Below are 26281 nucleotides of genomic sequence, written 5' to 3' on the forward strand. Positions count from 1 at the left end.
ATATATTTGAAGATTAAAAGATAAAAATCATTTTTTACTTAAAATAAAAGATTTAATAATACATATTTTACATAAACTAAATCTACTTCATTGTTGTACAGGTGAATATAAAATACTTAAATAAATAGGATGGTTAAAAATGCACTTATTGAAAGGCGGTTTTGGATTAAAGCGTAAGCTATTTGACATATAATGTAATGTAATGCATTATTGTTATCACTGTAAGCTATTTTACATGGCAGAAAAACATTCAGCACATGTTTCCGGTGTTGAGGGCCTTTTGGCACTGTTATCCACAATTTAGGCTTATGTCATAATCACCGTGGCAACTGTTTGTGAAGAGAATGAGGGGACGGGGATGGATTGGACATGGATTGGTCCGACAGCAGAGGCCCAGGGTGAAAAAGTTGGCACGGATTCCATGAAAAGATGGCAAAGCAATTTACATAACAGGCATTACCCCCTTCACTTTGTATGTAGGTCAGCGGCTGCAGTCAGATAGCCTCCCTGCTCCCGATCGGCGGCCGTCTAACAGATAGACCGCCCGAGGCCGGAATCCACCGCTCTGGGGAACAAGCTCATCCCTTCAGTGGCTGCAGTGAATCTCGCTTGACTAGATAATAACAGAGTTCACAGAAACATCCAAAGAACCGACTGACAGAGCATTTATGTTTACAAAGTGACAGCATTGACATATTTACCTTTACCTTTTATCCGTCTTATCTGTCGCTGATTTGCTATGGTAAACATTAAGTATAGTTCCAAGGGTTATTTTGTTTTTAATGCTAATTTTTATATATATTCAAAAGAAGACAAAATACACCCATTTAGATTTAGAGGTCAAATCAGATAATGAAAAAGGGCATTAATCTTGGAAGGACGTTCGGTTGTCGTAACAATAGAAGTATACACACACACACATATATATATATTTACACCCACAGAGACAACAGGTGCAGAATGAGGACCGGCTATGAATATATTGGGTGCAGCATTACACAGGCAGCCTGTGGACAGGAAGGCGTGGATTCCCTGTAAATGGTGTGTCAAGGGCTGATCAGATCATCAATTATTCAGCACCACCAGACAGCGACAATCACTTGGTGTCAGCAGGACTGGCAAACAAAACAGCCAGCTTCATTTGGAGCTGTGGTCCATTCTAGTTGAATCTGACTCGAGCATTCATGACTGTTTACATTATACCTACTGTGGACAGCATGTTTGATCCGTGTTACTGATTCTGCCTTCCTACATATTCTTCCTTTTGATTCGCACGGAACAACTGTTGCAAACTGTTACAAATCACTGACTTAACTTTTATCCAAAACCCTTTATTTTATATTTATGAAGTGGCTCAGCAACAGTGTACTCACATTATGTAATTTCACATTACTTCACAAAGAAGACAATGACCTTTAGACATAAAAATGAATGGTGAATATAATTTACATTTCCCCTATTCATGCATCTGAAAAAGTGACATGAAAGTAGGTTTTTACAATACATTTATACACCAACAAAGTCAACCATAAACGGTAAATTAAGCCCAATGATCTGAGTGCAAAGGACACAAAATACAAAGGGAACATTCGTGAAATTTTGGATTTGTCAATGAGCCGATATCACATATTTGAGATAACAGTCAAAAAGTCAATGTGTCAGCTAAACCAGTTAAACATACAGCATATTCTGGTCTGAACTCTTAATTATCCGCAGATGACACACATAATTAATCAACAGGCAAGGTTAGAGCCACACAGGCACCTGATAGTTTATAAAATATCAAATCTGGTCCAAAGTGATAACGTTGATATGAACTGTTTGCATATTTATTGTAGAAAGGTATACAATGAACAGGCCCAGACGACTTTAAGTCAATTATAATCAATAAAAAACCCCACACCAGTTCTCCCACCCTGTAAACAGTCCCACTGAATAACTAATGAGTGTCTAAAGTAACTTGAGCCATGATTTTGGTTCTCAACCAAGAAAGATTTAGGGAGAACATGACATTGTACTTTTATACATACATCCTTAGTTGTATAATGTACTGTAACAATTTGATTACTCCTTATCAGCAAGACAAGGGCTCAATAATAGCTGGAATGGTTTTAGTTCAAGCCGTTTCCCTCCCATTATCAAATTCTTCTCAAAGTGACGAGTGCAAACAGGACAACCGCACATGGTTGTTTGAACATACAAGACTTCTGTGGTTACACTTTGAAAACTGAAATCTGGTCAGTAGTATTCACGTTACAGAAATGCCTTTTAAAAAACAACACCACCAAATCAAAAAGGAGGTTAAAAATATAAAAGTTAGTTCTATGAATATATTACTTCACTCTGCAAACAAAAACACGGCTTTAGATCACCGTGTGGCATCAAACCTAAGTGCTATTTTCAAAACCCTTACCACTGTGAGAAATTAAATGAAATGTGGCAACCTGATATCCCATTTGTTGCTTTTGCATTTCTATGTATTTTAGTGTCCAGCATTAAATAAAAAAAGTGTATTAATTGCTACCGGCAGACAGCATACAAAAATATTATAGGAAAACCCCCCAAAAACAAAAATAACCCCTTCAAAACCCCTTCACAGAGCAGTAGTTTAGGATTTAATCAGTGAATTCTGTGGTAAATAAAATGCTACATAAACTGTGACCTGCCCTCAGTGATCAACATAAGGCTCAACTGCAAATGGAACCAAAATAAGTTTGATTTTCAAAGAAATATACATTTGTGGTCCTATAATGATAACCCTAAAAAAAATAATTAAAAAAAAGAGCTTTTGTCATCACACTATCAATCCGGACGTGTCTGGGTAATCTGGTCATGAAACCGGATCTTGTCTCAGGGTGGTACAACTTTACCCAAACAGGTTGGAGAGGGGTCGGGCTCGGAGAGGGCTGCTGGGGAGCTCCTCTCCTCTCCCCATCTCCCCCGTGTCCCTGAAGGAGGCGCTGTGGATGATCTGGGCGCGGTGGCGTCCTCGGTGCAGCCGGGCGTTCAGTCGGCTCAGGGAAGACTTCCTCTGCATCCCCCCTTTGGTCCTCCCGCTCACGGCTCCGTCCTCCGCCGCCCCGGCCGGTAGGTTCAGCAGCCGCAGTGGGTTCAAGTTGCCCTGCAGGAATCGCCACCCCCGGCCTACGCCGCCGCTTCTGTTGGTGTTTTCGTTGTCTGACTGGGCCCCCGGAGAGGTGACCACGCCCAGACCCCGCAGGTCGGCGGCCAGCGCCGGGGGCAGGTACTGGACGGCTCGCCTCCCGCTGTAGTCTCGAGCATCGGGGTCGGCGTCCCAGTCTGACAGCAACGCGCGCACCACCTGTCAATCACAGTCCGTCAAATACACACAGTGGACTCGAGGGAGATTCACTACGTCCGTGTTAGTTTTATCCTTATTTGGTTTGGGCAGTACCCAACCACAGCGTGTTAATACTGCAGCACTAATTGTTTTGCCGATGTTTTCGGTAGCGTTTTGTGCATGTCAGTCGTGTTTGGTATATTCATTTTGTTTCATGTTTAGGGAGCCTTTTTCTCATCTGGCTAATAACAACGGATGAAGGTGAGCTCTTGATCATTAAGAGTGTTTTTCTCTGTTGATCAATGCGTCCTGTCCAATTAAGAAAAAAAATAATTCCATGTCATAACATGAGCAAGGATTCATTGTTTTCTTGTTTGTTAGTATTCAACTAAATGTTCCTGTGATCCGAGCTTGGTTATCATTGGACAAAGTTTCTTCTTCTTTGGAACCAAAAGCACACAGGGGACACAAAGTGCATCCAAACCATCTGAAATGCACATTTCTTTCAACTCATTTTGTGGAAAAAAAGATAACAAAAAGAAAAACTCTTTGTATCTAAAAATGTGTTGAAGTGGACTTCAACACATTTCACGATCCAAGCGACCCACCTGCGTGTGTCCGTGCATGGCGGCCAGGTGCAGCGGTGTGTATCCAGCGCCGGATCTACCGTTCACATTCACGGGCACGGCGTTCTCCCTGGAGAAGGCCAGCAGCTGGCCGAGCAGCTCGGCTTTGCCCTGCTTGGCCGCCCAGTGGAGGCAGGTGAAGCCGGTGACGAAGTCCCTCTTGGCCACGAGGCCGGGCTCCACGGCGAGCAGCGGCTGCAGGCTTTCCCACAGCCCGTCCGAGGCGCACAGCATCCACTCGTGCTCCAGCGGGTCCAGGGTCACTGACGCGCAGTCCTCGTCGGTGGCCGAGGAGAGGATCGAGGCCGAGTCTCCGTCGCTCTTCACCGAGTCCCGTACGCGCGAACCCCGGTTGATCAGAGACCTCCGGACCTGAGAAAAGGGAATAAGATAAGGATGAATGAGGTGCATTCTATACCAAAAGCATATTTAATATATATATCTGTGGAAAGCAAAAGAAGGCCAGTAGACTGACGCGCAACTGCTGAACACATTAAATGTCAAACTGATGTATAAAGACATAAATGCAGGTTGTAGGTCAAACTCCCTCAGTGTTAAGGCGAGATTACATCACCGAGTCTCTTGGTTACGTGGCAGAAAACTACTGCAGTGGAGTCACACTTCATGAATATTACATTCCTGGTTAAATCCCAAGTGGCGTTTGGGATCTCAAGCTGCGCAATTTGTCGTCATGCGAGTCATGCGGGGAGGCTTGTTGATTTCATGAAACAAACAGACACATTTTTCAGCACAAACAAATGCAAACCACCCGGTGTGACACTACTGCCTCGGCTGTGGCCAAACGTAGAGCACGGTGCAAGGTTTGAAGTTAGAATATCAAGCAGAAAGGAAGCTCTTTTTTTTCTTCTTACGCTAGAAAAACAGTGTTACTACCTGAGGGGAACTACTCATCATCAGCTCTATGAAGTTCCTGCGGCTTCCCTTGGGCGTGTTGATGTCTCCGACATAGTCCAGCCCTTCCCAAGCGCTGTCTTCAGAAAGGCAGCTGGTCAGCACGGCCCGCTGGGAACCCTTGGACACCCTGCGTGCCCCTCGCGCCTGCTGGCCGTGGGAGCCCGCGGGGTGAGCCTGCTCGAGATCCGCAATCCCGATCAGGGGGGCGGACTCGCGCCTTCTCCTCTCCCGCAGCTTCACCTGCCCACCTCCACCAGGTGTAGGTGCATCTGCGTGGGTCTTGATGCTAGGGGAAGGGCCCGCAGGTCGCCCGTTGCCATTCGACTCTTCGTCATTGTCCAGGCCGGCAGCCGACAGGCTGGTTGCTCCTGTGGAACAAACAAATGGACAAAGTCCTATCAAAGTCCTTTCAGGTCTGACATTGTATTGTATATTGGAGTCGATTCAGAATTGACTCCAATATTTGATATTTTCACATGTTTGCACATGGGTAGACTTTTGGTGTTTCTGGAGTTTGGGGGATTTTTGGAAAGAGAGAGAGAGAGAGAGAGCTGGAAATCAAAAAGGTCCAAAAAATGTTATTGCAGTATGTCCCTCAAAATCAATTATACTTGTTAACGGCGTGGCTAATCAGATAGCCAAAGCAGGACAATGCACTCCAAGTTAATATTTAAATAGAATATATATCAACATTGCGTAATCATTTTTGCATTATTATTGCACATACCGGTTAAAATAAGTAACACAGGACATTATGCATACACGTCGTATTTTAAACGACAACAACACAACGTGCGTGAGCGTCACCTGTTCGGTCTCCGGTGCTGGGCTCGCCGTTGTTGTTGTCCAGTGTCTCCTGGATATTACCGTTGCACTCCGTGTGATCGTGGCCGTCTGTGCCTGCAGACATCACCGACTCCGCGCTGCCTTCTGTGATTAAGCAAACAAATGTCACGCCGTTTTCCACCTTCACGAAGCCCACGTTGTCCACGATGCCTTTCAGCGCCTCGCGAGCCGCTGCTCCGTTCGAGCGGTCCTCTTCCCCCGAAACCGATAGGAAATGATCGATCAGCTCCATCTGTTGGACCCTCCCTCCCCGCTCCACCAGGAACTCCTGCACGGCTTTTTCCGTCCATGGAGCCGCCATCATCGCGCCGAACGACCCCACCGCAGCGCAGAGACAGCGGGACAAAGTTTAACCAGCGCGTTTCAAAATGACTCCATGTTCTCGCCGCTGTCATTCATTTAGATCGATGACGACGGATGACAGCATCTTCCTCTTCTTTAACTCTCCTCCGTGGGGAGTGGCGAGCTCTCGCAGATAGGGGTCGCACGTCGGTAATTGAAGCAACCATCCGAACAGGCTCGCCACCGCGAATGTCGTGTTGCGTTCCCGTGATCCTCGTAAATGCAGGTTTCCACTTACGAGCGAAGGAGAAACAGGCGTTTTTTTGTAGGTTTTCAACATTGACTTGGCTGGAATTAAATCAGAGAGATGGGGGGAATCCCAACCTGTTTGTTAGTAGTTAGTAGTAGTATTTTAACGCTATTGAATGTACGCATGGACCAAAGTACATAACAACAAACATTGAGATCAATGTTACTACTATAAACCCTGAATGAATGATAGCGTGGTCTTGTTAAGACAACAAATGCACAATTAAAAAAGGGGCAGAATTCTCGTAGTGCCTTTCAGAATTGCCAGTTAAAAACTAAATTCTGCCACTAAGCATTACCATTATAATACAAGATGTTTTTGCTAAAATGGCTTTACAATTTACTGACACTCCGTAATGTACCATGGAACAGACTGGGAAAATTAAGTTGGGCTGTACCAATATACGGAAAAGGGGTGGTTGTGTTACTGCAATACGTTGACATAATTATAGATGACAGTTTATTTTCAGTTGTCATATATTTGACTTATTTACTAAAATTATTAACTAACCCTCCAATCACATGTAGGCCACATTTACAGTAGGTTTGGTTTTAAAGGTAGTTATAAATATAATCTCATCCCTATGTTATTTATCAGTAGTCTAGCCTGCCCAGTTGTCGACGGTAGACGCAGTGAGGCGGTCCCAACCAAGCTTTCTAAAAATAGAAGCCGTCTTTAGTTAGTTTTGTTTTACTATTTCGAAAGTTATTTGTGTGTTTTTAACATCTGTCCATAACTATGGCTTCATCTGATGTTGCGCGACAGCCGGTTGGTATTTCTTCTTATTTTCCACTTGACGGTGTTCTTAAAAGTTGAGTAGGGAGTGTCCGTGGCTATCACTAAGTTAGCTACCGATAGCCCGAAACCTTTTATTTTCTGTTAAAGTAATTGAAATCACGGCAGCTTAAAGTAACTTACACAAATCACAGCTGCCGTTCTTGTGGGGCATCGAGTGGTGCTTTTGAACATAAACATTCAACCTTCCAAAAGGCATTCTGTTTGGGACCAACATACGCTGCGCAGGGCGCTATCTGGCTAACTTCAAGTTAACCATTCAACAGCCGTGAGTTTATGGAAATAGTTAAGCCAAAGCGCATAAGTATCAACGACGAGTCACGTTTTACTGGGAAGTTGTGTAAATTGGAGGACCACAGGGCGCAGATCGATGTCGATCGATTAAACGTTCACTGTTTAAAGGGCCAGTTTGTTCTGTAGCTCGCGCATTGAAATAAATGTAAAGGTACGATATTATATGCTTCAGTTCCTAATATGTTTGTGTAATGTAATATTTCTCGTGTGTCAGTCTCAGTTGCTGAGACGCGGATTAATAACTCTTAACTTAGAATAACATGTTTTTAGGTATTTGATATATGTTGACCATAAAAATGTGTTATTGTAAAATCCGACAAGTGGAATATCAGTTTTTATTTCACACTGAAATAAAGGTCCCTGGACCATTCAAATTCATGGGCGTACTAAAATGTTTAGTTCATTCATTCTTCATTACTCCAACATCCATGTAACACATTAAAATTGACCTAGTCGAGTAGTTGTGGCTTTGAAAACCGTAAAAGATCATTTCTGTTTTTCCATCATATTTCTTAATTGGAAAAAAATGGCTCCCGCATCTCGAGAATGATCTGTCTGACTGTGCAATGTCTTTTTCAGGATAACCGAGTCCGACCCCTGTCCCTGGCTGGCCATGTGGGCTTTGACAGCCTCCCAGATCAGCTTGTCAACAAGTCCATCTGCCAGGGCTTCTGCTTCAATATTCTCTGCATAGGTATGTTGTCTCACACACACACACACACACACACACACACACACACACACACACACACACACACACACACACACACACACACACACACACACACACACACACACACACACACAGAAACACTGTGTAGGATGCCACAGCTGGAATAAATTCTTATATACACATTGTTTCACTTTTGGTGTGTTATTATTATTTTTTATTGATTATTTTCTCCTCAGGCCTACTTTGATTCCAATGGCAGTGTTTGATACTCCTTTAACTAAGTATTACTCTTGAGTATTCGATTAGACAGTGGGTCAAATGAGCCTTGTGATGTGAAGCATTCTGCTGGTTTGTATCTCTCCATTAGCTGGTAAATATTTGGTTGTGTTAATGAGGTTGTGTAATATTTCCTGTTCCTTAACAACTGTGATCCTTGAGTAAAACACTGATTCAACCGGTGCTCCCATGCAGCTTGACTGTGGACTTGACAAATGAAACATTTTAGGAATGCTTCATTTAAGACCTCTTCTTTTTGCGTCTCTAATGCTCACTCTGCTAAATTGGATCTCAACCGCAAAGACGAAACTCTAAAATGATGTCTCATCTTTTCTTGTCGTAGGTGAAACCGGTATCGGCAAGTCGACTCTGATGGACACTCTGTTCAATACCAACTTTGAGAACTTTGAGTCATCCCACTTTGAGCCTCAAGTGAAACTGCGTGCCCAAACCTATGACCTGCAGGAGAGCAATGTCCGCCTACGCCTTACCGTGGTCAACACTGTGGGCTTCGGAGACCAAATGAACAAACAAGAGAGGTGGGAAGAGCAGCGATGACAAGAGAGTGAATGTGATTTACTACTGTAGGAAATGTACGGTCATTAATGACCCACATGACCCACACTTCTAATCATCACTATGTGTCTCTCCTGTAGCTACCAGCCAGTGGTGGACTACATCGACAGGCAGTTTGAGAGTTATCTACAGGAAGAGCTGAAAATCAAACGATCTCTTCACAACTACCACGACTCGCGAGTCCATGCCTGCCTGTACTTCATCTCCCCCTCGGGTCATTCACTCAAATCCCTGGACCTGGTCACAATGAAGAAACTAGACAGCAAGGTAGGAGAAGGAAGGCGCATGTGTGTGTGTGTGTTTTTTTTTTTAATGCGGATTGGTCAATATCCCTCGGTATTCTAAGACGGGAACTGTGAAATCTGGATTATTTGATTGTTGATACAAACGGTTTTACTCAGAAGTACTTTGAGTGCTGTGGGCTTCCCTCTGAAGTTGGCTGCTGGGAGCGGATCGCCACCTTACAAACCCCCTCCCTTCCCTTTCTTGAAAGTAGTCCGAAACTTTCCCATGCCCTCTGTGTGTAGTGACTTAGTGTTTTTTTTGTGCTCTTGTGTGATTTCACTGCGCTCCAGTGTCAGTAACCCCGGAATGCGTGTGAATGGAGGAGAAAAAGCTGTGGAATGCCGTAATCGCCTCACGCATGCACACTCGAGCTCTCCTTTTGTGTCACTGTACAGACACACGGAGAAAGAGGCATTTGTTGAATCGGCCGCACTGACCGAATGACAGTCAGTCACTCGGACAGCTGTTGGAACGGCTCTCCTAGCGTTGTCGGGTTTTCTCTGTTTGTGTGCGCGCGGTCAGGCCAAGGCGCTTGTCTATCGACCGCAACTCATTCCAAGGCTTTCTTTGGTACGACGGAGACCACGGAGGGACGGACGGAGAGCAGTGGAATGTGGAACGACTTGGACAGCGGAGGGAGCTGCCGGGCCAGAAATAACATCAGTGATGCTGCTTTTATATAATGCTGATTTAACACTGAAAGCAGTGTTAAAACTATTTCGGATAAAGTATCAATAACAAATACTAGTGGAATAATGTTGGTTCAGACCGATAGAGGCTATTTGTATGTGTGTGTGTACATTTTTTATTCATGCTCATTTTCATCAGTGAGATGAGCTTGTTTTAGTCAACGTTTCTAATTTGATATCAACAAATGAAACTACACAACGGCCACAAGCGTAGGAGATCAACCTTGACTTATCTTTTTTATATAGTTTTTCCTGAAGGATGCTTCAAACTATGATAGTGCTGAAGTTGTTTTTTAACTGCAAATGAGGACACCCAGTGGTCTCCCTTGTCTTACCCGTAGCTGCTCTGGAACATCATCATTAAACCAGATGGTCCCGTAATAAAGATGAGATTTCTCTCTGACGTCTGCACATCATTAGTGTTTATGTTTGATGATGTCATTTTATACACAAACGTGTCTCGCCGCAGGTGAACATCATCCCGGTGATCGCCAAAGCCGACACCATCAGTAAGAGCGAGTTGCACAAGTTCAAGATCAAAATCATGAGCGAGCTGGTCAGCAACGGAGTCCAAATCTACCAGTTCCCCCTGGACGATGAGACCGTGGCCAAGGTCAACACAACCATGAACGTAAGGAAACGCAAACCTCGCGCTGCAGGGCTCTCTCGGGACTTTTAGCGTGTTTGCCTCCAGCGTACAGGATGATAAAAGGGCCCCTGTTTCTTCGAAGGGTCATTTGCCGTTCGCTGTGGTGGGCAGCACAGAGGAAGTGTCTGTGGGCAATAAGATGGTGAAGGCTCGTCAGTATCCCTGGGGCGTGGTTCAAGGTAAGGCGGATCCTCCGTTGTTAGTTTGTTTTGTGACCAAAAGTCTTGGTGTTCTTTCTTTTGCCGAATCACATTCATTTAATGGACGTCTATATTAATCTTTCCAGACCTACATTTCTACCACTCACAAGATCACAGGCTTGTCCCATGCAGAAGTTTAATACACTGAATGAATCTTTCATATGGGCACTTTCCTGCTATTTAGAGGTGTCATTATGTCATTGATAGGGATGGGTATCGTTTGAATTTGAACGATTTCGATTCCGGTTCCCAGTGATTACACTGTGATTGGAAATCGGGACTGGAGCTGTCCTGGCAGTTTTCGGGTTGGTTTCGAAAAGTGTAACCACACTTTGGACCGCCGACGCACGCTATCCATGTTCGATCGCTCAGTTATGCCAACACTTCCGGTGGACGCTTCTTCGTTGGTGTTCAGCGGTTTCTATTTCCGGTCAGCGCCGGCGGACTGAGAATCGAATTTTAAACTTTTGAGCGATACCGGGTAAATCACAAAGCTAGTCCCAATTCCAATCGCTACTCAAAACCCAAGCCTAGTCATTGAGGAGTTGTCATGTCCTCTATGCTCTTTCAAAGGCCGTTTTTAGAGAGAACGTATAACTTCAATGAACAATATTTGGTATATAATATTTCGCTGGTTGCCTAACCCGTCTGTATGCGTGTTACTGATGTGTGCCAGTGGAGAACGAGAGTCACTGCGACTTTGTGAAGCTGAGGGAGATGCTGATCTGTGTAAACATGGAGGACCTGAGGGAGCAGACACACACGCGCCACTATGAGCTGTACAGGCGCTGCAAGCTGGAGGAAATGGGATTCAAAGACACGGGTCCCGAGTGCAAACCCGTCAGGTGAGTTCACGAACATCTGCAACGACACAGGAATCAACATGACGGACGGCTGACCTGTGCGTGTGTGTGTGCGTGTTCAGCTTGCAGCAGACTTATGAGGCCAAGCGACAGGAGTTCCTGGTGGAGCTGCAGAAGAGAGAGGACGAGATGAGGCAGATGTTTGTGCAGAGGGTGAAGGAGAAGGAGTCTGAGCTGAAGGAGGCTGAGCGAGAGGTGTGGGGATCATTTTGTGTATTACATTGTGTTAAGCAGCAGCTGCTTGTGTGTGTGTGCGTTAGAACAGTAACAACCAAACTGGTGAGGCACCTCTGTGATTCAGCTGCCTTCTCTTCTCCGTGTTTCAGCTGCAGAGTCGTTTTGAGCAGCTGAAGCGCCTCCATGCAGATGAGAAATCGTCTCTGGAGGAAAAGAAGAGACTCCTGGACGACGACCAGAGCTCCTTCGGCAAGAGAAGAGCTGCCGCCCAGCTGCTGCAGGCACAGAGCCTCACCGCCAACGGCAAGAAGGACAAAGACCGCAAGAAGTAAGGGCAGAGGTTTCATGGACGGGTTCCAGATCCATAGACTTACACAGCAGAAGCTTTTCCACCGCTTAGTGGCTGGAAAGTAGAGAACGGCCCACTTTCTCACGGACAAACAATGTGTGTTACAGTGTGACATATGAAGCCGTATGGAATTTACTGTGAAATGTATTTTTCAACTCCCACTTTCTGTCTCTTCCAGTTCTGGCTTCATGTGAAGACTCTTGGATCTGCAGAACACTCCAGTATGACCAGTAAAACCAGTGGCATTGTGGGCCGCTTCCTTTCCATTCCTACGTGGCCAGTCTCAAACACTAACCAGTAAAACACCCACACAAACCAGCAGTGTGAGTTTGTGCCAAAGTTTAAGGTCTGTACCCTTTGTGTGTGTGTGCGGTTAGTCGTCTTTTATACCAATGTGTAATATTTTATATTAAGTCTTTTCACTTTTATACAAAACCTGTATTTCCTATTTTATTTGGACCTCTCCCAGCCTCTCACTAGATGCTTTCAACATTATATCGAATTGGGAATCTTTACTTACGTTGAATCTGCCGGCCTTATGTCCAGTGTATAATAAGAACACACTCATTGTGTTGAAATGCCGCCTTTTACTAATGAGGAAAAAACCTCTTTGATATGCTTGCAATTTACCATGAAGGCCCATGCACTTCAAGAGGGGGATTTACATTTTGGTCTATTTGTCGTCAGAGGCAAGTGGCTCATTAATAAAACCTCAGAGATAAACAATTGCTTTAATCTTTTTTTCAACTTGGCAGTTTCCCGCAGTGAGAATAGTGTGAGAACTGATACTCCCCGTGTAATGGTGCTGTCATGCTTAAATGATGATGTTCCACAGTAATTACTCCACAGAGAGCTTTGATATTTAACAGATGTGTAGCTACATCCAGCAATGTAACGCATCTCATGTCTGTGAAGGGCTGAACTGATCCTTCCTGGAGGCCGACTTGGTGCATTCATCATTAAGGGTTGTCATTATCACGGTCCCTTTTCTGTATTGTGTCTGATTTTTGTATCTATCACCTCCTTGATGCTTTACACTTTAACTATGAGCACATCAGCGTTACAAAGAGCAGCGGGAGCCACACCCACTCTCCTGTAAATGCTTTCTAGCATGTTGGGGCTGCTTGGTTTTGGATTAGGTGCAAGGTAGCAGCATATATTTATATTTATATATACATTGTTTCTTTTCTTTTTCTTTGTGACGCAAGCTGTTCCTGGTTTGCTATGCAGCCTGTGTGAGAAGAGCTGACTTGTGGGAAGTCAGCGTTTGTCGAGTGTGCAGGAAAAGAGAGGAGGTGTGTGTGTGTGTGTGTGTGTGTGTGTGTGTGGAATCATGATGGCACAGGGTTTCACACCTCAAAGCATTAAACAGTACAGAGTAGACCGCAGCAATAATGCGTGATTAAGAATTTACTGACACTTTATACTTTACACTAGTGCTTAATGTGTGTCGGTGCCTTATCTGTGTGACGCTTACCTGGAATCAAAGTATCCATCGAACTAGTTCATCCAGGGACACCAATGCTTCATGGGGTAAAGCTTGTACTACACTTGTATTTAAGGAATTATCAGTGTTATTTCTCCCTTTTTAAATAAATCTTTGTATTTTTATCCTGATAAATAGTCTGTTTTCTTAACACTTGGTCTTATGTCTTTTCCCATAATACATTACTTTGTTTAAATTTGATATATTTTATTTCCTGCAGCTTTGTCACAAAGATTAAGACCTATTTTTCAATAGAGATGAGATGACATATTTTTCAACTACCGGACTGTCAGTATTGGAAGTAGTATCATACTATACATTAGTATTATAAGTAGAAGTATTAGTCTATTAAGTACAGAACTCAAGCTACAAGTTCTGCATTCAGACAGTACATTTTTTACAAGTGGATCTACTGCGTGCAAATACAGAGGAAAAGTATCCAAACTTTAAACACCTTCATTTGTATGGATTTTTGCTCTCTTTAGGTAGTTCATTTTATACATTGTGAGGTAAAAGACACATCTGGTTGTCTCCTGGTGTTTGCCAAAGATGGAAGACAAGGAAAAGCAGCTGTGGTGTTTAAAAGATCTACTGTATTTGTCATACAAGTTTGTAAGGGGAATCCCGATGTGATTGAATTATCTATGATCTCTAAAGGCAGTATACAAACTGTACGTGTACTAAGGTATCAAATCAGTAGGAAATTGACAGAAGATCAATCAAGAGGATGGAGGTTGACCACCAGCCCCCCTTTTTTGCTTCGGAAAAACATTTGGGAGTCGGCAGTACCTTCAACATTTCTCCTGCCCACCGCTCGGCTACATTAGAGTGTACACACACACACACACAAAGGGGCCGCCTGATAGAGGTCTTGTTCCCCGCAGTGTCCCACCCTCCCAGCTCTTTTGCCCTTCATGTGACCCGCAGACCGGTAGATGGACGGATCTGGCGGAAAGCGGAAGAATGCTGATCGGTTCCCTGAAGGAACCTGCAGCAGCACCTGGCAGCTTGGCAAGGAGATTACGCAGAGGTAAACTGTGGGAGAAGTGTGTTCAGACTATGTCAGCTACTCTGGGGGGGGAGGAAACTATCTCTGTCGAGCATAAGTCAGAAAAATGCTCGCCTCAGACACAGCAGTTTGAGTTTGTGCGTCAGTGTCAAGTTTTCCTACACTTGCGCTCTCTCTCTCTCTCTCACTCCAGTACACGTACCCCTGTCACCTTGTGCTAGTCACTCTAAATGCAAATGCGGGTGATCATCGAAGACAGGCCCGGCCGCTTGGAGAGATGAGGTTGTCATTTAGGGGGAGGGGCGGCAACACTCCTGAAATTACCAATTACACACCTCGTCCATGCCAGTGTTGGCGCGAGAACACGAGAGAGAGATGGAGGGAATGATGAAAAGACGTGAAGAGTGTCCGCCCCTTTATTTAATTTATTTTTTTCTTCCCCCAAACGTCCGTTACCAGCATGTGACGACAATGGCGGTAATGCGGTCGGTCCGACGGCTGAGGCCGTGTTGCTCACGAGGCTTCATGAGCTCCTATTGAGCACATAGTGAGCGCAGATCACTACAATCAGAGCGGGATGTGATTCTCAAAAAGGCTGAATGTAAAATCGTGCTGGGTTGTACAGGCAATGTGTTTGCGCCAGAGTCCACGGGTGTATATTAATACCGCTCAGTCTCTGGGATGTCTCTGTTATGAAGCTGTGGTGCAGATGCAGCAAAAAAAAAAATGGACATTGAAAATCTGTTTTAAAACAAAGGCATTTATTTGCGAAAAATGCACTTGACATGAAAAAAACAATCAAATCAACCACGGGTCATCAGTACAAGACGATGTATAATGATCACATGGTAGAGAGCGCTGCTTGGCCAGCGCAGAGCATGACTTCAATGGCACAAAAGGCCTATAAATATTCTGCACAATATAGAATAATATATATACTTTTTTTCTGTTTCCCTCGCTGTACCGTTGTTTTGAACCCCGACTCAGTTCTGATGAGGCGCGAGAGTCCACGCTGCACCAAAACCTTTCATAAAGTTAATTTGTTATGCAAAGAGCTACATACACAGGCCCCCTCCACAAACACACACACACACACAGTGTCCATGAGTGCTCAGGCCTCCTCGAAGGACAACGAAAAGACAGCAAGTGGACATTAATTTTCTATTGAGTCCGATAAAGTGTTTTCTGTTGAGTTCCTGTCCAAATGGGAATCTCCACTGCTGCCGATGGCTTGTTTACAACGTTTAAAGCCATCACCACTAGTTGTCAAGAGGTGTTTACAACCAGGAAGCCAATAAAAAATAAAACCCAGACGACATGTGTGGAACCAGCTGTTCAAGATGTTCTATTCGAACAGTGACCGCTGTGTTTTGTGTTTTTATTCCTGATGTTTCGACTGTTGCAAACTCTTCTCTCCTCCTCACGCTTCGTGACACAGACGAGGGGAAACCTGTGCGAGTTCTGGGATTTGTGTTTTTTTTTTTGTCATTGAGCCGAATACAGCAGAGCTGCAAAAAAAAAAAAAAGAACAAGCCGCAGGCTTATCGTTCCCCATACGAAGAGAGAGAGAGAGCGAGAGAGAGACAAAGGAGGGCTTGGTCTGGCTGATGTAAATACTCAGTGTGCATATGTAGGCACTGGGATTCGACTGACTGTGTTTTGAAGGCCGATGCACATATTTTTGGATTGAAGCTCTCAATAACTAATTCCATCGTAGTTTTGAGAGTTCTCAATGCAAATAAACTATATATTCCTCATTTGGCTGAACTTAAAACACTTAATTAAAACTCCCCTGTGGGGTATCAGAGTCTAGTACATTTGCGTGAAATAGTATTGAATAAAAAAAATTGTAAGAATTGATCAATCAAACATTCAATTTGTAAAGAATCAAAGCGGCTTCTTAAGGTATTTGTCAGAATCGCCCTAGTTCGTAACTGCATGTGTGTGTTGGAGTATGTGAAGAATCTAATAGTGTTTTTGGTTTCATCTGTTGCTCGCATTGCACGGGCAGCAGCCACAAGGTGAAGGCAGAGCACGCTGTAATCACTTGGTTTGTTCACGTTCCTTCACAGTATTTAAGAGATCAAGGTCGACTTCTTTTGCCTGTAATCTAAAGATTGGGATAAAAAAACAAACTTTTCAATGACAGGCCACCTCCACTTCAAGGTCAAGGTAACATTTTTTTTTACAATAAAAACAAAAAGTATTACACAGAAGGGAATTCCATAGGCGAAAAAAATCTATCATGTAACATTGTTCATAAATCTTGTGAGAGAAAACGAGTAGTATTGAACTTTATCTTTGAGTCATATTTTGTTTCTAATACAATTTCTGTGTTGTGCTTGTTTATGCTGCACTCGCATCACACTGGATTAAGACTTCAGGTTGCAAACTGCTTTGATGCTGCAACGTCTCGTTCTCTCCGAGCTGCTCTTCACTCATGAAATTCAAGAGAAGCAGAAAGTAGTATCTTCTATCTAGAATATTGTATTTATTGCCTTTTTCTGTAAAATGAATGGTGTTCACCGATAACGTTGTGTGTCCGCTGTTACTCTCTGATGCACCCACACGAACGCGCACACACACACACACCCACACAGAGTAGCAAGTCAAGCTCAGAGTTTTGCTGTGCTTCTATCTCCAGAAACGGGGAAACAAGGTAGATGGTTGTAGCTGGATGTAAACTAGACAAGCCGTGATCCACACCCACGAATTCACAAAGCAGACTGACCGTACACTCACTGAGGCCGCACAAAAAAAACCACTCGGCAGAGATCGACACATCGGCAAGATCAGAGGAAAGGCTGTCGTCAAAGGACGGCTGTAGTGTGATGAGAAACTTGTGTCCCCGCCTTTTGACTTCAGGTGTTTCCCCCCCCCCCCCTCGACCGTACATTCTCCTGTGAGCATCGAATCCACACACATTTGCTTTTCAAATATTGCTGCAGTCCAACATAAACTCAACGGTATGAAAAGGCTGAGGGAGGGAGGGGGGTGTGTTGTGTTTTTGATGCCCGGATTGGTTGCTCCTGTTGGTTTGTGCACGAACTTTACATTTCAAACTAAAACGCCTGGATTGAGAGGGAAAAAATAGGAAAAAAGTAGCACTGAAAATACCGTTTGTCAAGTAAAGAATGACTCAGAGTGTAAAATACTGTGTGTGTAGTTATATTGGCAACTGTATTCTTTGCCTCTCTAATTTCACATAAAAAGACGTATTTTACCAACCAAAAATCCATTCTTTGAAGAGTTTGAAGTTAACTTGTTTGTTACTTTATTCTTCATTAAACTTGGGGGTCTGAAACGGTCAAATTTTAAGATGAAAACGGCTCTATAAATGTATATAAATAGAAGAATGATTCACCAATACTTCACCATTTGTTTTGTGACAGATCATCACAGCATGATTAGTTTGGGACAAAATCTATTTCAACACATACGTATAACAAAAAACATAATGCTACATGCATTGTTATTAACACATATGGAGTTGGTAACAATCAAATGTGCTTTCCTCATCGTCTGCTCTCTCCAAACAAAGACGGCACCCAAATTCAAGTTCTGAGGTCTGAGTGGAAAGCGGAGCTGACGCTTTTTGTGCTGGGTGTTTGTGCTGGTGGACGATGCAAAAGGGAGGGGACCGGGCGGCGGGGTGCGTCTTCCTGTGCTCTTGGGGTCCGTGTGCCTTCAGTAGTCAACGATGTCCAAGGAGTCGTGCTGGAGCTCCTCGGACACAAAGCCGGGCCGCCTGGCTCCCCGTGTGGCTGGTCGAAGCTCGGGCCAGCTCTCCATTATGTGTGTGTGTGTGTGTGTGTGTGTGTGTGTGTGTGTGTGTTTGAATTGGTTGGACAGACGTGGGTTTCTGAAGACAATTACTATTCATGATGGTTTTGTGCCAACAGATTCACATCTGATAAAAGACTCTTGACAGTGGCGGATTGTTTCCCGGGGCGAGAAACCCCCCCCCAGAAAGATGCCTTCTGACCATCACCAAAACTGGCTTTCGGTTTGCGATGCAAACGAGTGTGACTCGTTGAAACCAATGTCTGTCCATCCTTTGTGCGTGTGTGCAGCTTGTGTGTGTGTGTGTGTGTATTTTTGCGACTCAGAAACAGGAACAGTTCTTTGTACTTTTTCTCCCACTTTTTCCAGTTCAGAAGCTCTCGACGAAGCTGCTGGGAAACAGGCCGGTCTGTCCGGTCCTCTGCAGGGTGCCTTTGAACCAGCCGTCCTCCCTCTTCTTGTGGACAAACACGACGTCCCCTTCCCGCAGCTCGATCTCCGCCTCGCTCTGGGGGGGGTAGGGCACCACCACACGGTACCTGCCACACACACACACACACACACACACACAGACACACACAACGGCATGGATGCTCTCAGTGTGTTCCTGGGGAAAACGGCAGTGGGAATTATGGGTAAATGGAAATATTGACCCCAGGGATTCCACTGGAAGCTGTCAATATTTTTAATGGATTCTACCATTGATGGATCACATACACACGTGCACACACACACACACACACACACACACACACACACACGCATAAGGAGTAGTGTGCATGCTTGGTGCGATAACTTAAATCCTTCCTCGGCTCACATGTTGTGAGCAGATATTAAATCACCAGACGATGCAGAAAAAAAAGATCAATACTTATTGACTTCCAAGTCGAGACTATCAACTTCTTCAAGGTTGTTACTTTTATTACTATTATTATCATTAATAAGCGTGCCAACCTCTCTCTGGACAGGGGTTTGGGTTCAGGCCGGAGGACCATCAGCCCGTTGCTGGCGCGGGTTGCCGGGGGCGACAAGGGGAAGTTGGTGTCCAGAGAACCAGACTTCCTGTGCAGGGGCTCCAGCCCGATCGCCCCGGCCGTCTCGCCCTCGATCGGACAGGAGCCGGCTCGCCCGTGCGACGCCATCGGACAGGAACCCGAGCGGCCGTGGTGGTGATGGTGGCGAGGGTGGTGGGCGGCGTCGGTGGCCACGGCGCCATGGCCGGCCAATGAGGGGTCGTTGGTAGGCGGGGAGGAGGGAGGGGAGCGAGGTTTCTTCTTGGCCGCGTGCCCCGACAGGAGCTTTAATAAGCCACCAGCTTTCCTCTCCTTCTGATGACCGATAGAGCAAAGGAAGAGGATGAGGGAGGGAGGAAGGGAGGAAGCAAATAAACACAGATGCCGTGAGATATACAAGAATATAGCTTTTATAAAGCTTATCTTGAAAAGTGACAAGATTGTGATGAAAACAATATTGGTGTAAACAACACAGACACAAACAATACAGAATATTTGCTTTTTCCTTTCTTTATATAAAAAAACTCCCCACAGAGCACAAACGTCCTCCCGACACATGAATGGAAAAACCCATCAGTGAAACACAGAGAGCAATGTTTTCCTGTTGACTGGATCTGACACAAGGAATTCCGCTGATAATGAAAACACTTTTGCTCCATCAGGCGGTGAAGCAAAGGGAGCTGTGACGGAGTCTCAGGAATGCTGCTGCTTTGGTGCCTTTTATCTTGGAGAGCGTGATGTCACTCCTCTTTACAGATGATCAGTATAGCCTCCATTTGAAGGAATAATTCCACAATTTGGAATTTACACATATTTGCTTTCTGTTCAGGGGGTTAGATGATCGATGCCACTGTTAAAGAGATAACTAGCTCAGCGTGACGACCTTAGAGGAACATACGTGCTGTATCTACAGTTCATCCCTCCACCCAATACTTCTGAATAGTTGCATGGTAGGACCGAGAGTACGGGAGCGAGGAACGCAAAACTAAAACCCCCACATTGGTTTCTATGCCGGGTTTGTTGGTCATAGGAGAACAAATTTGAAAAAATTGCTTTTCAGATGTCATTCGGGCTGTTTTTCCTAAGACCAGAAGCGAGTAGATCGAAGTCAACTACCACATCAAAATTAAAAGAAGCACCTTGACTCTACTCTGCTAATAATGCATTCTGGACTTCAATCACAGCTGAGAGAGAAGAAAACAATTATTATGGGAGTAGTCACTGCTCCGATCTTAACCATAATCCATATTGATTATAGAGATTCTTAATGGCACCTGTCAAAGCCAAGTCACTGTTTTTCCATTCACAGCTGTACAACACTGCCCATTCAATAGGACACTATGTGATACAAAACCGTTGTCTCTGTCGCCCGTTGGCCTGATTTTACTGTCTCAGTCATGACGTCTGGGATCAATACAAAGCATGCCTGAGCATAATTACATTTATCTTTTGAAGATGCATGGAGCATCCATATCAGTCCTGTCTCCCCCTCAGCAACCCGTTTCTCTTACACATGGGCTGCTGGATCAAGCATCCTAGTTTTTCTCCATCATGCGCTGTCTTTGCGATGATGTGACAGACAGTTGTCAGGGCAACGGCATGCCGTTGCAAACATAAAAACAAAATGAAATACTCAAGACTGAATGGTATTATATTTCTGGAAAGACTCGTCAAGTCATAGAAATGTTTTGTTCCAAAGTGCCATTTTTTATTTCCTTGTTAATCATTGAGTCAAATTGACCTTATTAAGTTTAATTATGACACGTTGATTTCCAATGTATCGGTCATTTTATTCCATCCATAGTGACAACATGCATACACGGTACTTTCAAAAGATGAAATAATGTTCTTCTCATATCCAGAGATTCATCAACCCAACCGGCCTTCCACCAATCTTCTTCATTGGCATCAAACTTAACAAAAAGAGAGAAATTAGCCAATCCGAGGCACAGGAGGGCCGGCCGAGGAAAAATAACTACTGTGAGCCTTCAGCTTCCACAACCTGAACGTGTTAATCACAAGTTGGTAAGATTGTAAATCATTACTGGTCGATGTGTGCTCGCTGTCTCCACGTCTCTTTTCACCTCCTTTAGGTTGCAAAACGTTACAAAGGTAAGACTTTAATTCGTAGATGACGGCGTATCCATGTATTTTTTGTCACATAAAATTTGCACGCCTTTTTTGGTTTGGCTCGGTAACGCAGTCGACTACTGAACGAGGTGCAAAGCAAACCGGCCCGAGCTTCGTGGCAGCGGTAAAAAACATGAAGACGATCAAAGTGACAATCTGTCAAAAAACAGACCTCAAGAAAACATAAGCTGTAAGTTTTCTTTAAAAATGGTCAGGGTACAAACTGTGGGCTGCAACTAACATTTGATAACAACTGGTTATGAACATTTCCAGTTAACAAATATATTTTGCTTTTCCTCACTAGCCCAAAAAAATTAAATGCTACATTCCCAACAGTGTAAAAGAAAAGGTAGCAAATGCTCATGTTTGAGGCTTAAAGGGTTGTAAATGGAGAGGGAGAGAGTGGACACAGGGAAAGAGTGGACGAGGGAACTGGAAGAGGGGTAGGAAAGGAGGAAGGAGAAAAGGTGGAGCGGCAGCAACACAGTGGAGAGGACAGAAAGATCAGATATGAGCAAGGAGGTGGGACTGAACTCAGCAGACAAAAAATGAATAATTGCTCCCTCTCCTCTTTCATCTGGAGGCTTAAAGGCTTAATCTGCCTCCTGTGTGTGTGTGTGTGTGTGTGTGTGCGAGTCAAACTGCTGCTGAGCCACCAGATGGCAGCACGCTCTCACAATTTAATGCGTCACACACTTTAACTCCAACTCAGCTCTGAAGGAGGTAGGATACTGGAAAATGAAGTGAACCCTCAGTGCTTTCCTTCTCCCGCTTTGGTAGCTTTACATACGGGTTCATAAATGTTATTTTTATGTGTGACATTGTCTTGACACTCACATTCAAACATTGAAAGGCAATCACCTTCCCGGAGGAACCCAGTGAGCTCATTGATGAGGGCTGGTTTAGAGCTTAACCTTTCAGAGTAGTTATTTATTCAGAGTTTCAGACGGATGATGCACTGAACAGCAGTTTCTGTCCACCCCCTGAAGCTAATTATTCTCTCATTTACTCCCCCGCGTTCACCAATCTTTTCAATTCTTCGACGAACAAATGGGCCGCGTTAGCTCCATCATCCTCCTTGATGTAAGCGTCATTATCCAAACCCCCGAGCCGTCAACGGGGTCAAGCGCGGGTTTTCTAGACCGGCTTTGCTTTCAGCGACTCCTCATGGACGCGTTGTAGTCGCCCCGGACTGCGTGCCCTCCTGACCGCGTGTGACAGCGCGTGGAACCGGGATTACGTCCGACCGCAAAGCTCCTTCATCGTCCCCTCTGGGACAAAAGGGCCCCCCCAGAGATGCTACGATTTCACCCTTTAAAGGTTCTTTTGGGTGGAGTCGCCGCTCGCCTTGTCTCAGTCAGGCGGGTTTTGCGCATCCAAGAATTCCCAAACAAACTATGAGACGAGGTGTGTTCGGGCAGACGAGCGATAAATTCTGCGAATCCGGCGCGCGAGCCATCTTCGAGCGCGATGATGTAAACAAGGCCGCTGGCCTGCTGTTCCATAGTCAATGAGCTGTTTGTCAGCCAGCCATGGATTAGCTGTCCCAGGCGCCGGAGCCAAACAGTGAAACAAATGGAGCCGAGGCAAGCGGCGAGCTCTCCGTGCCCATCCTTCACTGTCACACCCCCGATTTAGCTTTACCGCGGCGGATCTCGACAACACGGGGGACGGTCGCTCGGCATTTGTGCGAGGCGCCCCCCCCCCCCCCCCCGCCCGACAAGAGGACGACCAGCGCGTCGTCACACACACACACACACACACGCGGGGCCCGGAGATTTCACAACGAAGGCTGCGTGAAAGTGGAGAAGGAGAACCACCTTTATTTTACTCGGAGGAGGTGTTAGGGTCAATCGTGTTGATCGCAACAAGTACGGTGAGTCTCATCTGCGGGATGAGTAAAACATCTTGAGTCAAAGGAGGTGGTGGCACCGTGTCACTTTTCCTTTCAAACTAATTATAAGTGCTGAGTGAGTGGTCTGAAACAAAGAGCGACTGTGTTCTTTTAGCCGAGGTGTTGGCCTTCGCAGACTCAATATTTCTTTTGTTATATTACATTCCCTGCTTGGCCTGACTGGATATTGGCCGTTGGACTTTTGTTAACTGATAGAACGAGTTGTGATGATCGATGTTTTAAGTAACAATTATGATTGTTCCATAGTTTCAAGTTCTCAGTTGTGGTATTAAATCAATACTTTTTTGGAGTCAAAAGTAAAAAAATATTATTAGAGCACCACGCTCATATATTTACAAATGAGTGTGGTTTAGAATAGCCAGTAAAGCATGCCTGTTGCCATGGGACACCCACGCACTTTTGGCATATGCATTTGCATGATATGTGATACTAAAATGGCAATATGAGGTATCCAGATGCTCAGTAAACGGAAGCTTCCATGAAGAAGTTGCTGGAGTGAATGGACGCTTCAGGCTAGAATCAACGAAGGGACTAATGAAACAAATGAAGAGAACGGACCCCCCCCCCCGCAGTCTACGGTTCTGGTGTAATGACTCTTGCTCACAGAGGGGGGAGACAGACAATCTGTAGTCTAATAAAAGCCAACAATAATTAACTCTGAGCCAAAGTGTGCTGTTGAAATCGTTCCTGAGGACGAGGCTCACCTTCTCCGGTTTGGGTGCGAGGACGCACTGGGAGGGGCCCGGCGATGGCGGCTGCAGGGGACCGGCCGGGTCCCCGTTGAGGAGCGCCGGCGACACGCTGGGAGGCGTGAGGCACGAGAGCGGGGAGGAGAGGGGGAGGAGGGGCCTTGACGCCGGAGAGGAGAGGGGTGAGGGCCCCAGGCTGGGTCCCGGAGACACCATGGAGAGAGGACGACACGATTGGCCGGGGCAGCGCGAGGGGGAGGAGCCCTGAGGGCGCAGGGGGGAGAGGGCCACCGAGGTCCGCTCGGGGCTCCCAGCAGGAGGACTGTGGACTAAAGCAGAACAAAAACACACGAGAGCTACTGTCATTGAGAGGGACTTATAACGAGTGGAGTCATCACTGGTCCTGTGATGGATGTTATTGGAGCACTCAACATCCAAAGACATGAGATATGGAATCACAATAATCTAATAGTTTTTGGTATTTGGTTCTAGCATCCCTGGTTCTGGCAAGATTCAACCACTGGCTATTGTATCATTTTGTGTTAAGTTTGGATCACAGTGATGATTAAGAGGAATGCAAAACCAGCCAATCACATTCAATTTACAAATTGAAAAGTGTCAATTTTAACCGTCTTCAAATCCTTATCTGAGAGGACGAGGCTCAACATTTAAACGTCCTTGCTAGAATGAAAATAGGTTACATACTGTGAATACATAGCAAAGCTCCACTCTTAGCAAACCACTGGCATCATAAACAGGCTGAAATGTCCCATGAGTTTTAGAACACTTTTCTCAGCCTACAATTTGTGTGAGGTCATTTGGTGCTCACGAGGATTAAAGTACACAAAAATACACACCCAACATAAACGCATGTATATGCACTCGCATCAACACACACAGACACGCACGTACACACACACACAAACCCTCACACGCACGCATGCACACACACACACACACTGCCGGGGTTGCAGCCACCTGCTCTTCCACGCTGCAGCACTCAGGCAGAAATCCATAGAGAGGCGCACTGGTCATGTGATAAAACCACTAAACGCCACAACTATGCACATACTTTATTTTGTAATGTAGACCAGATGTGTGCGTGTGTGTGTGTGTCTGTCTGTTTTTGTGTACGTGAAAGAGGGAGAGAAAAACAGGGAGAAAAGGAAAGAGGTGGAGAGAGGCATGAAGCTCTGTCATTACGCCTCCATAAAACAAAAAGCACAGTGATGTCATTCAGCTCTTTCTGGTAGCCTGTGTGTTCATTTGTACGTATGCGCGTGGGAGTGCACACAACTCACAAGTGTGCGCGAGTGTGTTATTCTCACAGTGTTTTCTCTTCAGCCTTCCAAAAGAAAATGGTCATCATTATTTTCTCAAAAAGGGAGAAAGAAAGCATTCAAAGAGAAAGGAAAAAAAGGGGTGCTGTAGAGATGAATAGACTCTGAGTGGAGAACGAGGTTGATATGATCTAGACCTCGAACAGACACACTTGTGTGTGCGTGTGCATGCGTTTGTGTGTGCATAGCGGGCACAGACGAAGTGATCAGAGCTCTTTGTTACGTAGGTGACTTGTGAGTTGGAGCGTGTTTTCTTCTCTCCTCCACCATAGCCCCTAATGTTCGAGTGACAATTCGGGGCTTCTACAGAGCGGATTGGGGTTTGCTTGTTTTGCCCCCCGAAAAAAAAAAAAGGCAGGCGGTCCCGACTGTCGCCTCGCAGCAGGCTCACACCCGCCTCTGGGCTTCTCTGTGTGCTTTTCTCCCAACAGTCAAAAGACATGCAGGTGAGAGCCGTCCTTGGGGCCTTCAGGGGTTTAAGACGCTGACAATATAATTGCGATGCCCCCGGTTCGGTTTGCATGTCACCCCTCATCTCTCTTTTGTCACTTCCTGTCACCTCTGTACGGTCTCTATTGTCTACAGGCAAAAGAGTCTGAAATATGTGTGTCTGTATTTTTTAAGCCTTGCAATAGTTCATGAGTTGTAATCCAAAAGAAATATTATATATCAATGGAGAACATTCTCACATATTGGTTTTTGGAATGAGATGCTCAAGAATCTTAAAGGATAGTATGATCTGAACGTTCAAACGTTGACACATTTTTTGCCACGTGCAACTCACTGATCCTCATCCTGCTCATTCATTTG

The 26281-nt window shown here is 45.0% G+C and overlaps 3 protein-coding genes across 7 annotated transcripts in view; 1 reads left to right on the plus strand and 2 right to left on the minus strand.

The window, feature by feature from the left end:
* Positions 1-1310: 1310 nt before the first annotated feature.
* On the minus strand, positions 1311-6748 carry sowahca (sosondowah ankyrin repeat domain family Ca). The gene is made up of 4 exons (XM_037488426.2): positions 5650-6748; positions 4822-5210; positions 3910-4299; positions 1311-3322 (listed from the first exon to the last, which is right to left on the minus strand). The coding sequence occupies exons 1-4, from the start codon at positions 5990-5992 to the stop codon at positions 2867-2869; spliced, it is 1578 nt and encodes a 525-aa protein (XP_037344323.2). The 5' UTR covers positions 5993-6748; the 3' UTR covers positions 1311-2866.
* A 138-nt stretch (positions 6749-6886) lies between these two features.
* On the plus strand, positions 6887-13723 carry septin10 (septin 10). The gene is made up of 10 exons (XM_037488429.2): positions 6887-7048; positions 7949-8063; positions 8662-8857; positions 8975-9161; positions 10338-10499; positions 10600-10696; positions 11394-11562; positions 11643-11775; positions 11907-12085; positions 12285-13723. The coding sequence occupies exons 1-10, from the start codon at positions 7019-7021 to the stop codon at positions 12298-12300; spliced, it is 1284 nt and encodes a 427-aa protein (XP_037344326.1). The 5' UTR covers positions 6887-7018; the 3' UTR covers positions 12301-13723.
* A 1618-nt stretch (positions 13724-15341) lies between these two features.
* The window catches only part of LOC119228594 (E3 ubiquitin-protein ligase SH3RF3-like), a 67704-nt gene continuing 56764 nt past the window's right edge, over positions 15342-26281 (minus strand). For 3 of the 5 annotated variants that reach the window (XM_037488364.2, XM_037488365.2, XM_037488362.2), the window contains 3 exons: positions 24147-24460; positions 19339-19712; positions 15342-18923 (listed from right to left, as the gene is read on the minus strand). In XM_037488364.2, the coding sequence (XP_037344261.2) occupies positions 18755-18923; positions 19339-19712; positions 24147-24460 (857 nt within the window). In that variant the 3' untranslated portion in view covers positions 15342-18754. The other 2 variants (XM_037488363.2, XM_037488366.2) reach the window with 2 other exon arrangements.

Source organism: Pungitius pungitius, chromosome 10, assembly GCF_949316345.1.
Source record: "Pungitius pungitius chromosome 10, fPunPun2.1, whole genome shotgun sequence".
Taxonomy (NCBI): Eukaryota; Metazoa; Chordata; class Actinopteri; order Perciformes; family Gasterosteidae; genus Pungitius; species Pungitius pungitius.